The following is a 15,368-nucleotide window of genomic DNA, read 5'->3' as shown; positions in this document are numbered from 1 at the left end:
TGAAAAAAAACATATAATACTGATAATACTACTGCTGGTAACATGCTAAACGATCCTGTTAAATAATAATTAAAGAAAAGGGGTTCACTCACAAAACAGGTGAGTACAGAAGAATGAGGCCCCAACGTAAGCCCCAAGAGCACTGCTACATTTGCATTCACAGAAAGACTGTAAATTTCAAATAAAACTATATTCAAATGATTTGGCTAAATTGGGTGCTCACAGCCTTTGCCAGGCTGCCACCTTCCTGAGAAGGCTCAAGAAAATGAATTGGTTCCATCAGACCTCCTAAAACCTACAGGTGACAGGAGCTGTTCATAAGCAAGAGTTTGGGAGCTCCTTGGGATCAAGAAAAAGTTGCTAATGATGGGTCTTGAGTTTAGTGGCTGAAGTTATCCAGCAGAGCAGTGGAGAAATGTTCTCACGCAGCTGCTTCTCTTTCTCAATGTGGTATCCTGAAGCATTTTAAACCATGGAGTGGTTTAAACCATAAGGGTGGCATATTAAGCAGCCTTCTGGAGTACATCCTACAGCCAAAATGAAAATGTGAAAGTCCTGGTATGAAACTTCGTAATCTTGCAGCAAATATAACTGAAAAGTGCCAGAATATATGCTTGATGTCCTGAGAGAAGCTGGCATGGTTTATTTTTGTATGCTAGTCCATTTCGGACAGAGTGAACAGTCCTGGAAAACCCTCCACATCCAGGGCTCCTCGAACGCAACAGGACCAAGGCTCCTTCACACAAGGAAGGCTCCTTCCCTCTTTAGTTGGTTCCCCAACAAAACTCAGGAGCTCTCCAAATGGCCTCTCTGGGGCACAATTTTGGACCAAGAGCTATAGTCAAAGCTCTGTGTGAGATGTTTCAGTGGTTTCATGAGGTCAGCCTCCTGCAAGAGCAGCTCATCCAGCAGTGCTCAAATGCTCCAGCCCACACTGACTCTTAGTGTGTCTGGAAAGCAAAAAAATCTCGGTTTCCCCCAAATTAAACACTTTACAAAGAGGTAAACTGGGCTGGAGAAATATTTGGTTTTGACAGGTCTGAGGAAGAGGATGACAGACAGGCAGCGAGGTTGGGACATGAAAGTCCCCTCAGCTGTCTGCCAGTGAGGGGACCCACTGGGCACCCATCGCTGCTCCTGGGGCTCCCTGGGCTACAAGTATGTGTCATGTGAAATAACCATATACCCGATATTTAAGTTACTAAATTGTTTTCACAGAGTGCCCAAGGGCAAAATACAGGATTCTGCTAGAGATGTCAGGACTGGACTGACAAATGGAGGAAAAACAGGGAACCAAAAATCTGAAGGAAACTAAATTAATGGCTGTGAGTCAGCTACAGACTGAAGGTAGGTTCTTCCCTTCTTCTTCTTTCTCTTTTCTTCTTTTCTTCCTTTCTTCCTTTCTCTTTCTTTATTTCTCTCTTCCTCTCTCTCTTTCTTTTTTTCTCTTTCCTTCTTTCTTTCCTTCTTTCCTTCTTTTTCTCTCTCTCTCTCCTTCCTTTCTTGACTTGTTTAATGAGACTCTCCTTGGTGAATTGTCTTTTATAATTAACAAATGAAATGGAAACACACTTCTGTGCATTAAAAAATAAAAAAAGTACCGCAGCTGCCTTACACAGGCCATTTCCATTTTTAAGACCAGGAAAAGGTGTTGCTGCCTCTGCTTAAATACAGTCTTACTTTTCAGCCTTGTTTAATTTGAGAAGGAGGAGAATAAGCAAGTGTCTTAAATGACCAATAATTTCTGCATTCATATTAAATGATAAACAATAACAAAATAACAGTGAGAAATAGTCTCTAGTACACAGGCTGGGGCAAATCTATCACAACAAACACAGCAGGTGGCAGATATCATGAGGTCTGAAAGACTATCTTGATCCTCAGTGTGTGCTAACCACATATGTTTTAAATTAAAAAAAAAAAAAACAAATAAAAAAACACAACCAAACAAAAAAAATCTCTACGTGCCTTATATAGGTTCATACAACTCTTCCCTGCTACAGGCCTATTAAAAAAAACCTGGAAGGCTGGCTGAGTTTGCTGTCATGCAAGGAGGAAGTTGAGGAAGGTAGATAACCTCTCCACTTTTCTTGGCACCAGAACAAACCCACAGAGACCAGTCACGACTACACGTCAGCAGGAAGATGAGTCTGAGCCATGAGGACATCCGAACTCTGGGACACTCTGCTTTCCAAGCGCAAAAAGGTTTGCCTGCTTCAAACATGGGTCTTGCAAAGTTTGGGGAAAAAAAATTAAAGACCAGGTGAGGGGCTGCATGACTCTGCAGGTCCTTTACAAAATAAAATTGGGCTTGGGCACTCCTGCCTGCACACCATCCCTTCCAGGGTGACACTGAAAGTGGTCACTAGGAGCACAGACCCTGGAGGAGAAAGGCTCGATGGTGTTTGGTACGGCTGGGTGTGATGCACAGAGATGGCAGAGAAGTCTCACCTCTACCCTACCACAGAGCAGAGCAAGTGTGCAAACCTGGCACCTTTAATTTGCAAAAGCTTCTCCCTTGCTTTCTGGCACTTGCCCTGCCAACGCAAACCCCCCCAGGCTGCAAGGCTGGGACTTGTTGAGCAAGACGTATACAGTGAAACTCTGACTGAAGCTCCCGTGCAGCATGACAGCATAGAAACAACAATACAGAGCCAATCCTCTGCACAGGCACCTTCCTGCACACTGCATCCTGAGAAGATCTGCAGAGTTATCAGCAAGGAAGAGAAATTCAGAGAAGGAATGGGGACAGGAAAAGTAAGTTTGCAAGCATATACATATCTATATATCTATATATATATATATAGATATATAACAGACATATAGTGACTGTCCACCCAGCCCAGCTGCTATATCCTCTTCTGCAGCCCTGCAGCCCCAGCAGCAAGGTTGGTCTCTGTCCTCAGGACTCCTGAAGACCAAAGCTGTCTAAACCAGCCTGACATGGTGCCGAGGAGCTGGGAGGAGCAGGCCTGGGACATGCACCATTGCTCTGCACCCTGAGACAGGCTGCAGCAGGGATCCCAAAGCAGTCCCTGGCAAGATACTGAATCTGCCTCTGGCACAGTGCTCTGCAGCCCCAGGGGATTTGGCTGTGCCAATAAATGCTGGTAGCTCAACCTGAAACAAATAAATTAAAATTAACATTCCTTTGGGGCTGACTCATAGCAGAAGTGTAATCAGTTTGCTGGACTGTGCTTCCTGTCCCACACGTGCTCCTCGCCCCACCAGCAGAAGGACCAAGCACTGCAGTTTACCCAAGACCAGGCTACTACATCACTCCCAGCCAAGCCTGGCTTTGCTCAGCACACTGCATCCCTGAAGCTACATAAATGGTTTAAAGGGCTTTGTTTCAGAAGGCAACTCAGAGCAAAATGTTGAAACCCATCACTTGGAAAAACTCACCAAGCTGTGCCTGTGTGCGGATTCCTCTTTCTTTTCATTTATTTTGCTGAAATGATTTGCTGCTTCAGTGCATTGATTTGGCTGACAACAGTGTATTTCTGGATATTAAACAGTAAACTATTTGCTAGCCCATTTCTGGTAAATATGTCATTTCTGGTAAATATGTAAATATGTAATAAGAGCACATTTTTGTTTGGCTTGGTTTGGATCAGTGGCATTTGTTACACATCACCACAGTAGAAAGTAAACATTTCAGGGTTTGATCCTACACTGCGTGTGCAGAAAAGAGAGAGAAAGAGAGCCTGTTCTTAGAGATAACAGTATTTATCCGAGCTGGAGGTCTTGGCAACTAGAAGTTTTTACCAGCTGATGCTGACAAGTCTTTGGTAATCTCAACCCCTGTCCCAAGGGACCTACTAAAGGACAGCACTGCACTGATGGCACTTGGCAACCTCAGCCATCGCTGCAGCGGCTGCCAAAAGGGCTGAAGAGGAATTAACTGAGTCACCCTCTCACTCCAGGTCAGGTCAGCTCAGGTCATGGCTGAGGTGGTGCGGAGAGACCTGCACCGATCGGGTGGAAGAAGCACACTCTGCTTTTCCACATGATTGTCTACCTGTGACTGTACATGTACCAAGAAAAAATAGCAGTAGTATAGGTTACTGCAACTTATTGGGCAGGGAGGGGAGAGAACAACCCTTGCTTAGGGCATAAGCTGGGCAGAAAGCATCTATTTCTACAGCTGGGAAATACAGCTCAGCAACTGTAAGCCAAACATAAATGCTGCAGGCAAAGCTGCTCTACTGCCTGTCAAATAACAAACATATTTGTATCCTGTCCTCTTTATCTGCACAGGCCCAGTGGGAAATAACAGAGCGAGGCAGCCAAACACTGCCAAGTACGTGGTGAAACTGCACAGAAGCCAAGAGGGACTGCACCTTTCTCTTGCTGCCAGAGAAGCGCTAAGGTCTGTTCCGGAGCTCAGGGGCATTAATGGAAAATCCCCTGCAATTTCAGAGCACTTTGGAAAAGTTGCTTGTTAGTTGGTAGATACTGTTGTTGTCATTTGCCATCCCTAACTTAGCAAAACTTGACAGCTTTAACAATCTTATTTTATTTCTTACTCTCTCAAGTCCCTCTGCCAATATTTTCTCCTGATTAAGAAACCTTTCTTATAGGACAGATCATCTTTCAGTGATTTCTCCTCCTGTGTGACCTCCTGATGGGCAGAGGAGGGTTGAACAAGTCTGTTCTGCACCCCTGGGGCTCCTTGTGATATCTCTGAAGTGCTCAACACTGTTCTTTGCTCACTCGGTTGGTAAGACTGCCAGTCCTCATGTGGTATGTTGACTATATACTGCTTACTAAGTGAAAAAGAAACATTTGAAAAAGCTGTTCCTCATCTAAAAAATTCACATGGCCCAGTTTCCAAGAGTGAGTTAAACAAAGGTATCTGAAGAGAGGAACTACACACCTGACCAAGTTCCTGCTCAGGTCAACTGCAGGAGTAAAGTCAAGCCAGTTACAAACTCTGCATGCTTACGAGAGTCATTAGCAGGGAACAGGAGATCACTGCAGGAAGATCACTGCAGGAAAGGGACAAAGATCACTGCGGGCTTCCCTTCCTGCAGATCATGCTTGTGTGACTCCCACTCGCTGAACGTGGGTGGTCCCACTATGAGTTGGGTTCCTCTTGAGACAAGCTGAGGAGAGCCCAGCCTGCTGGGGAATGTTCCACAGGAGGTAAAAGCAAGGCACTCTCTACTAAAGAAAAAACCCTGTTTGTCTTTTTCTATTAATTTTTGGCCTGTCCAACACATCTGAGCCTATTATAGTTCATTTCATTGGCATTCTTGACTACTACAAGACCATAATTGCACTGGTGCCAGGTTGTCTGCGTTGTGAATCTGCATTGTGTAACTCCTTCATTATAGTTACTCCAGTGCAGGTTTCTCTTGCAACATGACTCTAGAGTATGTCTGAAGAACATAAGTGAAACCAGGACTTACTAGGAGCAAAAGTAACCAAGCTTGATCTTTGGTTTACAATGACTTGTTGGATACAGCACACGTTACACATGTAAATACCACCTCATTAACTTCATTGTAGGTCACTTGAAGCATCTCACTTTTCCTGCCCAGATGTAAAACAAACATACAAAGTTTTTTTCAAGATCTGATTTGTCTTCTTAAACTTTAGAAACATCATTTCCTGAAATGTGTCTGCAACACAACTGTCTTTGCTAGAGCCTGTTAACAACACAAAAATAATTGCAAAGCCAAGAGGGAAAACTATCTTTTTCCCTAACTTCTCATACCGGTGTGGAATGCCATAGCATCATGAGACACATAAAGACATCTTAATATGGATAGATTCACAGTCATAACTAGCAGTTACTTTTACTATATGCTTATATACAATACTTTTCCTGTTTGTAAATGCAAAAAAAAAAAAAAGCCCATAATTACTATACAAACTCCTTCATCTACCTTAAATACCTGTATAACCTTGTTACTGCTTGCACTCTTTAATGTTTCCACTTCTCTCCAGAAAAGAACAGTCCCTTTTTACAGACAGGAGACTATGGTACAAAAATAGAGCTGGCCGCATTCCCATCTTTGCTTTTGTGTCCCTTCTGTGGTGGAATGCTGCCCAATGGCAAGAATTAGCAGAAGCTGATTGATGGCTTTTCACCTTTCTTCCTCTACTCACTCACAGATGAATATGTCTTAGACTGTATAGCAATTTCTCATTGGCTCTAGGATTATAAATACGGTGCTCATGGATGATTCTTTGAACTAAGAACTCTCTCTTCGGGGCCAATCCAGCCAACTCTCAACCTGTGGCTAGAGGGGAACAGCTTAGTGGTTTGGAAATCCTTGAGACTTGTCTACAAACCACCTTTAGCCCACATCTGTTCCTGGGTCTCACATGGAGCTGCTCACCCATCTACCCGCACACAAGCAGAGGAAAAGGCTGTTTCACCAGCCTACTAAACACCTCTTGGACCATAAATTATCATATGATCAAAGAACAACTTTGTTTTCCATTCTTAAAGGTAGTAGGCACCTTGAAGTGTGTGCCTCTACAGTGTCCTGTGGAGCACATGCAGGTTCAGGAAGACATGGGAAAGGAGGGATGACAGCAACATTAACAGTTCTCACCGCAGCAGGGGGACCAGACCTGACCCGACATGCCCATACTGGGCACGGGAGTGATGTGGTGGACGAATTGACAGACTCTCAGGAAACTGGAGTCATTGCAGTGTTGGGCTGACAGATTACTGCTCAGGAAACTAGAGCTGCTGCATCACAAACTCTTCTGTGATCTCAAGCAAAGAAAACTTGACCACGTCCCTAGTCATAATCAGCTTCCAAATCCTTACAAAAATCACTTGAACAGATACATTGTGGGCTCCGGTCAGGTCTCCTCAGTATACTTATGCCTATTTTCTACATAACCACACTAATCTTGACACTGGGTAGAATTTGATTTTATGAAAGTCAATGACAACTCTCCTGTCCCCCTACCTTTCTTATCCTGCAGACATTTCAGTGACTGAGGAAGGAAATAAGGTACAAAATATTGCCCAAGACCCCTCCTCTACTCAAACACACTTCTGATTATTCATTTAATTAATTGATTGCATTAGGGAATGGCATCATCAAGCACATCACATTTAGGACACATCTGCATTCTCCTTTTTAATACCTCTTCATGATTCGCAATGTATTTCTCTCATTGAGAGGCAGAATAACATTTCCTAATGCAGAGTGAATTTATTCAGAAGCACAGAAGTCAGTTGCCTTTACTAGTGACAGATGCATTTCAATGTAATTAGTTTCATGACTATTAATGAAATAACTCGTTTGAACTTTTGCCACTAAAATGTTAATGAGTAAGACCAGATAGTGGTTTAGTAATGGGATATAGATCCTTTTACAGTTTGTTAGCTCAGATCTGGCCCATGTGCACCATGACCAAAGGTCATTACTACCTGAAGACGATTTGATAATCTGTGCGAGACGAGTTGGTAGCATTAAGCCCATGCTTAGCAAGGAACAGCCTTACAATTTGCTCTCAGCAGAAAAGCAAAGCGGAGAAAGGTCACTGCAGTGTGCTACTTCTACACAGCTGCGGTCAGAAAATATCAGTCGCTAGGACTGTTCACCCAGCACCTCTCACCAGCAACGAATTCAGTGAACGCAGAAGAGAAATAATTAGAGTTGAAAAAGCTTGTGGATCTTTTGTGCGAGATACAGTTAGCCTCTCTGACTCACTGCTGCAGATTGTTTGCTTTTAACACAGTCCTGAAGAGAACCAGAAAAATAAATAAACACCAGACCCCATAAAAGGTCGTACTTGGTATTTCTAAGTTTTAGCCAGTCACTCATTAGGTTCAGAAAAGCATTTCAGAGGTGAGCCATATTATTCCTGGTATATTTTTCACTACTGCCATTCCAGCAAACCAAAAGGTTACACATGACCTTCAATAGTGGCCAACACATACTGCATCCACTCTTTACAAAAATGAGGCTCTTCTGTTAAGGTAGTGATATGATTCAGCCCATAAATAAGCACATCCCAAACTTAATAAATTCACCCTGACAGCCCACCAGTGCAAGCCTTAAAAATTAATGCTACCTCTTCCCAGACAGTAAAATGGGACATGCAACAAAATTATTTGCTCAAGGACTTAGAAGAACTGGCACCAATTAAGTTTTCATGGGGAACTTTAGGAAAGGTAGGCACAACATAATTACTCAAACAGAAATTCAAACACTGCACTCAAGCTGGCAACCCTTCTCTTATGACTGCACATGGGCTTGACCGAGGTTACTTGTCTCACTAACACGATGATACCTTCAGCACCATATTCCTTCGCATTGTCATCTAACTCCTGCCTTTACATTGAGTCATAACACAGCCATGTACATGAATGCTGGACAAGCCCCCTCCTGAAGCACTGATATTGAAACAATAGGCAATATATGCAATAAATGCAATGAATATAGGCAATATATGCAATAAATGCAATTCCCTAGCTAACCTTAGCTTTCCCCTTCTTTAGTCTTCTAAGAATATAATTTTATTTGGACTAGATTATCTTCTGCAAGAGATCTCCCAGGCCTTCACCATTCTTCTTGGCCATGGAAAATGAAATTAAAACTGCTGAGTGGCACCCAGGCTTGTGTGGATATGACACTAGGATGGGAGCACTCTTACAAATGTAGGTATGAGCTACCGTCTTCAAACATCTGTGTGTGCAAATGCAGAATAAATGAAATGCTTGTAAGGAGCTGGTATTCCACTAAACTTTTAAAATAACAATCAAGATTTTGGTTTCAGTTTTGAGCTCATTTTTTTGAAAGTCACATCATATAAGATAGTAATTCTAGTTTGTTTGTTTGTTTTTTAAAGGGCTGCAGCTTAGATAAAAATCAGTCATTCATCTAACTGGGCAGCTGCCACATATTTATGTATACATACACACATACATAGATACATATATATATAAATATGACAGGGCTTGCATGAGCAATTGACAATACATGAAAGAGCCAAGAAGAATTTATCGAGCAGCATTGTCTTAGATTTCACAGGGGACAGTGACTGTACACACCTGCATTTTTCAGATGCCAAGATCTTTGGAGCGAGTCCGATGTCTAGAGTGGAGCTGGTCAGTATCTTTTGCAAACCAGACTCTCTCATCAGGTGTTTCTGACTAGGAACCTACTGGGGAGGTATTATAACCATTAGTCACTTTGGAAACCTTGAGACAGCAGTAGACATGCAAGGTTAAGCATTTCACTTCATGCACGTTTCGAAGGGAAACTTTCACATCACATCCTGTAGCCTTAACACCAGCTATTTGCCCACTCACAAACCGCCTCTTTCCTCCAAAGAGGAAACACAACACATGCAGCAGAGTTATAAACATCACGCATAAGACCCAAACAAACCACTAATTAGTTAAGAACTCTCCAAACTTCACATCAACATAAACAAATGTGGTTTTACCCATGTTAAGGGTGCAGCCTTCAGTAAAATCCCAACTGCTCTGTGCCTTCACTTGCCCATCTCCAGGTGGCATCTCCCTGCGGTCCCTGGGTGAAGCCCTCATGGTACCCGGTCCAGAAAGGCACTTGATGCCAAAAAACACTCAAAGCACAAAACCTTTAACTACTGCATCTTGATATGTGGCTAGTGCTTTTCTCTAGTAAGCCATGCTGTCAGACAGTGTTGTGATCTCAAGTACAATTGAGAACGATGGCATTCAAATCATGTATGAACTTTAATACTTAATCCAAACTGACTGGATGGAAGCTTCTGAAACAGATTGACATTACAAGGCAAAGGTGACAGAAGGATCCCCTCCATGTAGCAAAACTGAACGTGTCTGAATTCAGAGACTCAACAAGAAAAAAAGTGCACTTTTAATAGCACTGCTTGAATACAGCACTTTGATTCTCTAGAAATAGGGCAGTTTATTCCGTGTTTATATTTTTCCTCAAACAGCAAGCTATGGCACTGTTTTCATATTGACAGATCCTTTTGCTGTTTACAGTGATAATTTCTTCTATTTTTTTTGGTTTAGTGTTTGGGATTCTTCTAAAGCTTCACAATGACGTTCCTGAAATAACTTTGAAGAAGAAATAATGAGCCTCCCCTTACTTTACAGGTTCTCTAATACAATGTAAGCAGCTTTACAAGGCTTAGCTAGTCTCTGATGACCTAACTGCATATTTTACTCCTACAATAAACTAAAATAAGCAGCCTGCTTCCACAACAATTGACTAATTAACATGGTGATCTTGTTAGTTGCTTATTAAAAAAAAAAATCCTAGCCTTTCAAAAATCAGACACATCAAATAACAGTGGATGAGATTACTAGAAAAGAGACAGACATCTCAATAAGAAAATCAATGTTGTGCTAAGGTTGTTGTGTGGGTTTGTTTTGTGTTTTATTTTAATTTCCAGCAATTTAGGCTTTTTGTTTCTTTGCCTCTGATTCATTTTCTCAAGAGCAGCCGCTGTGTCCAGATCCCTGCCGGCTGCCGTGCCTGACCGCTTGCCAATCAGTGCTATTGGTGTTCGTATTGGATCTGTCTGCTCCTGAGTCATAGCGTCCCTGCCGAGAGCACCAGGTCACCGAGCGCCCACGGGGATGGCCCCGAGTGGACTGGGACGCGTCTCTGACGTGAGATGAGAGGCAGGTTCGTCTCCTCTGCCTGCCGTCAGCTGCCTTGCCTTTGCTCCGCAAGAGGAAAAATAATGGACGTTTTTATTAACAGACATATTTAGGAAAGATAAGCTCACAGAATTTACTATCTGGACCATCTATGTCTCTTGCACTGTGCAAAACAGATACACTGTATATACACGCTGTATATATGCTGATATTCGGGAGTACTGGGAGGAGAGTGCATTTAATTGGAAAAAACCCTATTTTCTCAGACTCAGCTTATCACTCCTGTGACGGCAGACAGCATTCAGACGTGACACCCCCAGCCTACTTCTTTTGTTTGCCCACAAAGGAACCAGCAAAGATGCCTTTAAATTGCTATCATTAAACTTCAGAACTGGGACCTTATGGAAAAGAAACTCGGGAGCACTCAATTCAGTTCAAGCTATCAGGCAGAAAATTGCATGTTGATGCAAACTTCACAAGGGTTTAATCATTTTCTTTTCAAGGATTTAAGTTCTATCTTATCTGAAAATTTGGTTTCTGAAACCCAAATGGCAGCTCTGAGGAGCAGCATTTGATCAAAAACATGCCATCCTTTGGCTTTACCCACTGACAACAATTTTTGCTTACAAACAAAAAAAGATAAAAGAGCAAAAAAGAAGCAGTTTGCCATCCATAATCAAAACTCAGTAGCCACAATATTTTTCAAATCCTCATTTTCAGAACTTCATCTTCTGGCTGATTAATTTGAGCAAAGGCATAAGTAAATGAACATGAAAATCTGGTGGGAACTGCAAGGCAATGGTATCTATAAGTGTATCTATTGCTACATCCATTATAGTAATACAACCATGTAGGTAACAGATTAAACATACGCTTAAGCTGATACCATGAATGACAGTGAGCAAGAGCAAAGACAGAGATTCAGCTTGTCTCCAGCAGCTGTTTACGTGGCAATGAGCCGTATCTCCCACCAGAGATGTCACCATCAATGCTGATAATGCACGAAACGCTACGATTGAAAAACTGTAAATGGCAATTAGATTAATATGATTGGTTTTGCCTTGTTTCACTCAAGAAATTCCAGAACTCAACATCAAAAGCTTCTAGGCAGGGACTTTAAAGAATATATGCTTTTTCTAAAGATGTGACCACCTCAAGAAGAACTGACAGGAAACAATTCTGAAAAGGGCAAAACCTTCCAAGGTGACAAAACATTTTACAGTGCTCTCATTATGTAGCTTTCCATGTGGTTACTGAACCGACTGATGTGTGTTTACATTAGAGTGAGCAAAATTCAAAAACAGCCATTTATTCAGAGCTTAAAGGCCAGAAGGGACTATCATCTCATCTGACCTTCTGAGTATCTCAAGTCCTTACATTTAATCTAGGAACTCTGACACTGAGCTCAAGAAGGTGGGTTTGATTAAGGTATATCTTTTAGGGTGACGTCTGCTCTTGAAGAAATCCAGTGATACAAATGCACTGATTCCTTTCCTAATTTGCTGCAATGCATAATCAGACTTATTATCAGTCACAATTTCTGTGCATAGGACTCCACCTCTCAGGCATGGACCTTGCTCAGCCTCCCTTTTCAAGATGGAAGAGCTCTATAGTGCTCAGTATTTGTTTTCCTTTCTGGTGCTAACATACAGATTTTGGATAAAATCACCAGATAAACACTTAAATTTCTCCTCAGAGGGCATCTTCAGTGTTTCTTGAATATCTGCGAGCTCTTTCACAACTTCTTCAATTTTTCCAATAACACTGTCAATGCTGGAAATATGCACAACACTTTTTTCAATATCCAAAACAATCTTTCACTTTTCTTCCTTGTTTGACTCTTTGCACATTGACTTGAGCATGTTCTGCGGAAGGAAAAGCCTGACCCACCTAAAACAGTAACATCCATTGCACAGGTACATCCTCCAAAAAAATCACACGACCTCCAAGCACCCCTCTACATACCATTAAAGCCCATAAACACTGGCTGTGTGTGCTTGTTTTCTCTACAAGGCACTTTACCGAAGACTAAAAGCATCAAGAAAAGCTGGGATTTCTTACTTCTTGGCTACAAAAAACCAAATACCAAACCACTCACAGGCTGAGCGGGACAAGACAAACTGAAAAAAGGTTGAGCTATGTACAATGGTTTGACTGGAGGTCACACTCAGAGCTTGGGAAGAAATAGCAAAGAAGAAAAACTTCAGATGGCTACAACTAAAAGCACAGCCTAAGACCTTGGGCACTGCCTCATCAGAGGTAAGCACCAAGGCCCAGAAGGGCTCCAAATAAACTGAAGCTCAGCACCTGCTTAACACACCTTTTACGTGTCTGTCTCAGGGTAAGACAGCTGAAGAATCAAAGGAAATGCTGTGCAAACAACTCACTACGCAATTCTGAGGGGAAATTTTAATTGCACAAAAATACAGGTCTTTGGCTTTATCGTTACAAAACCAATTTTATCTTTGCCCTCTTGCATGTTTGAATTGCTTTTGATTGTGCAAGTGAACACATCACCTGGTTGTGCAAGCTCCAGCAAGGTGACATTTATTCAGCAAATATATGTAAGAACCTGAACTTCTAAAATGTTAGACATGTTAATGTAATTGTTTCCTTTCCTGTAATTATTGTAAGCTGTAATTTAAATACCATTCCTCCAATACAACTATGTAAAAAGATGAATTCTGCACCATGCACATAGATTCAAAAGGAAATATTTCCTGTAGCTGTAGATATATTATCAGTCCAATCTCAGATTTCATGCTGGATGATTATCACTTTTTAATGAAAATATATGGGGTAGAAGCAAAGTGACACGTCACACAGAAACTTCTAAGCCCAACCACAGTATCTTCAGACACATATCTCAATAGTACTGAGAAGAATCACCTTGCCAAAGAGTTCATGTATCACCAACCAAACAAGAAGGAAATAAGATATTTTGAGTTGGAACACGGTATTTGTTCTTTCCCTTTCTGTGGCTTACCATGCGTTTTTGGCAGTAACCCCCCTGGCAATCGTTTCTCCATAAAAATTGCCTTTCAGAAGTTTACATGTATGCATCCATTCACACATCACAGCTACATACGATTAATAATTTAGATGAATAATTCAACAAGTATTACAAAAACCTAGAGTTTTTACTTGCAGATTTATAGGAGAACCATTGCCTGTGTCTTGCTCTGAATTAGCATTACACAGTTCTAGAAAGATCTTAGCCCTCTTGGGCAATTCCAGAAGCTTTCTGGCTTATGTATATGCAGTCAAATTCCTCTATTGGATGCCTCAGAGCTAATGCATCTCTGAGGCCAAATGACAGTATGCTACAATTCTGAGATCTTCACCAGGGATAAAACTTACCAGTGACATCTTGAGTAGAGTTTGATAGCATTTAAATCTCCCTCTGGTCTTGCTTCTCCTCAGTCAAGAAAATAGACATAACAAGCAGTTGCCAAAAGAAAGCCGAGACTGATGTTCACCTGCTGCTCTGCTTTGGTTACTGCTATTAATTATGCACAAATTCCTTGAACTTTCAAGAGTTTAGGGATATCTTGATGTCCTAGTTTCATTTCACTGGCACTATTGAACTCCCAAAGGATTTGCCTGCCTCAGGTGGTCTTTTTTTCTTCCGATTTGGAGCTACATCATTACTACTGCAACACGACAACAATCAGGGAGCCCCAAGGCAAGCAGAGCAGCTCATCCTGTGGAGCTCAGAGGATTAGACATGATACTGGTTATTTGTGCAACACACTCAACATCCTGTGTGACCAAAGGGCTGGGGTGGGCAGCTCAGGTTCCCCAGCCACACAGCGTGACTACCTGCAGCCAGCACGAGCTGTAATCACACCAGTCCTTCTCTGGGAATGCCTGCAAGGGGGACAATCCTTCTCTGGGAATGCCTGGATCCTCCTCTGGGAATGCCTGCAAGGAAGAGGATGCCAAACCCATACGTCTCACCTCCCTCCCGAGGCTGGCAAGATAAGCGCAATCTCTCTGCAACTCCTCTTGCATAACTGAGGAGTGAATCCGGCTCTCAGTATTTTTAGATGGCAAACTGAGCTGAAATACCTTTCATTACACGAGACATGTTGCCTGAATCAGTTCCAAGCAGGTGTGTGGGGGGGCATCACGTAAAGTGAATCAACACACCTCTCACAACCAAGGGTGCAATTAAGGGGAAAATTCCCAGGTGGCTCAGCCCACAGTTCTGCACAGGAAATACAATGGAAAGAGTACCACATTTCTTCCTTAATTGTTTCCTGTTTACATGAAACCCAGCATGGAAGGGACCCTATAAAGGCAAACACCATAATTGCTTAGTGCTACCCAGGTTAATCAGGTCTGCAAAGAGAGGTCCAGACTGTGCCTCAAAGACTCTCCTTCTCTTTCAAATTCTCTCTGATCTGGACTCAGAGGAAGAGGTTTCAATATACAAGGCCCTTTTCTACTGACCGTTAAGCACATTTTGGTTTAGTCATCTTTACAGCTGGGAGACATGAGGAGTGATCCAAAAAGATTAGACAGAATACAGCAAATTCCTCCTGGCCTTGCAGGAAATTGAAGCCTGAAGTCCCTTGCAAAGAAACCAGTTTCTAAGCCTTTGAGATGTTGATGAGAAAGTTTTGGTGATTTTTTTTCCTGGAGTAATTTTCCATTCTTCCTGCTTATTTCCCAGTTACTTTAACTGCCTAAACTATACTGAATTGAACTAAGTCTAATATAGAAATATGTAATTAAAAATTACAGAGCCACCCAATTCATTCATTGT

General features: G+C 42.1%; 1 protein-coding gene and 1 long non-coding RNA gene across 4 annotated transcripts in view; one reads left to right on the top strand and one right to left on the bottom strand.

Moving 5' to 3' along the window:
* The window catches only part of LOC135579404 (uncharacterized), a 39,628-nt gene extending 34,501 nt beyond the window's left edge, over window positions 1-5,127 (top strand). For both annotated transcript variants that reach the window (XR_010472457.1, XR_010472456.1), the window contains 3 exons: window positions 1,219-1,347; window positions 2,101-2,205; window positions 4,261-5,127. This is a non-coding gene — a long non-coding RNA (uncharacterized LOC135579404). The remainder of the gene's footprint in view (window positions 1-1,218; window positions 1,348-2,100; window positions 2,206-4,260) is intronic.
* The window catches only part of ELOVL6 (ELOVL fatty acid elongase 6), a 76,777-nt gene that overhangs the window by 39,066 nt on the left and 22,343 nt on the right, over window positions 1-15,368 (bottom strand). The window contains exon 1 of one of the 2 annotated variants that reach the window (XM_021282969.2): window positions 9,029-9,132. The exons of the other annotated variant lie outside the window; for it this stretch is intronic. Within the exon in view, the coding sequence (XP_021138644.2) occupies window positions 9,029-9,117 (89 nt within the window). The 5' untranslated portion in view covers window positions 9,118-9,132. Of the gene's footprint in view, window positions 1-9,028; window positions 9,133-15,368 lie in introns of those variants that run through there. 2 annotated transcript variants of the gene reach the window in all.

The sequence above is a fragment of the Columba livia genome, chromosome 4, assembly GCF_036013475.1.
Source record: "Columba livia isolate bColLiv1 breed racing homer chromosome 4, bColLiv1.pat.W.v2, whole genome shotgun sequence".
In the NCBI taxonomy this organism is placed as follows: Eukaryota; Metazoa; Chordata; class Aves; order Columbiformes; family Columbidae; genus Columba; species Columba livia.
The sequence above is the reverse complement of the archived record's forward strand: the minus strand, read 5'-3'. Positions and strand labels throughout refer to the sequence as shown.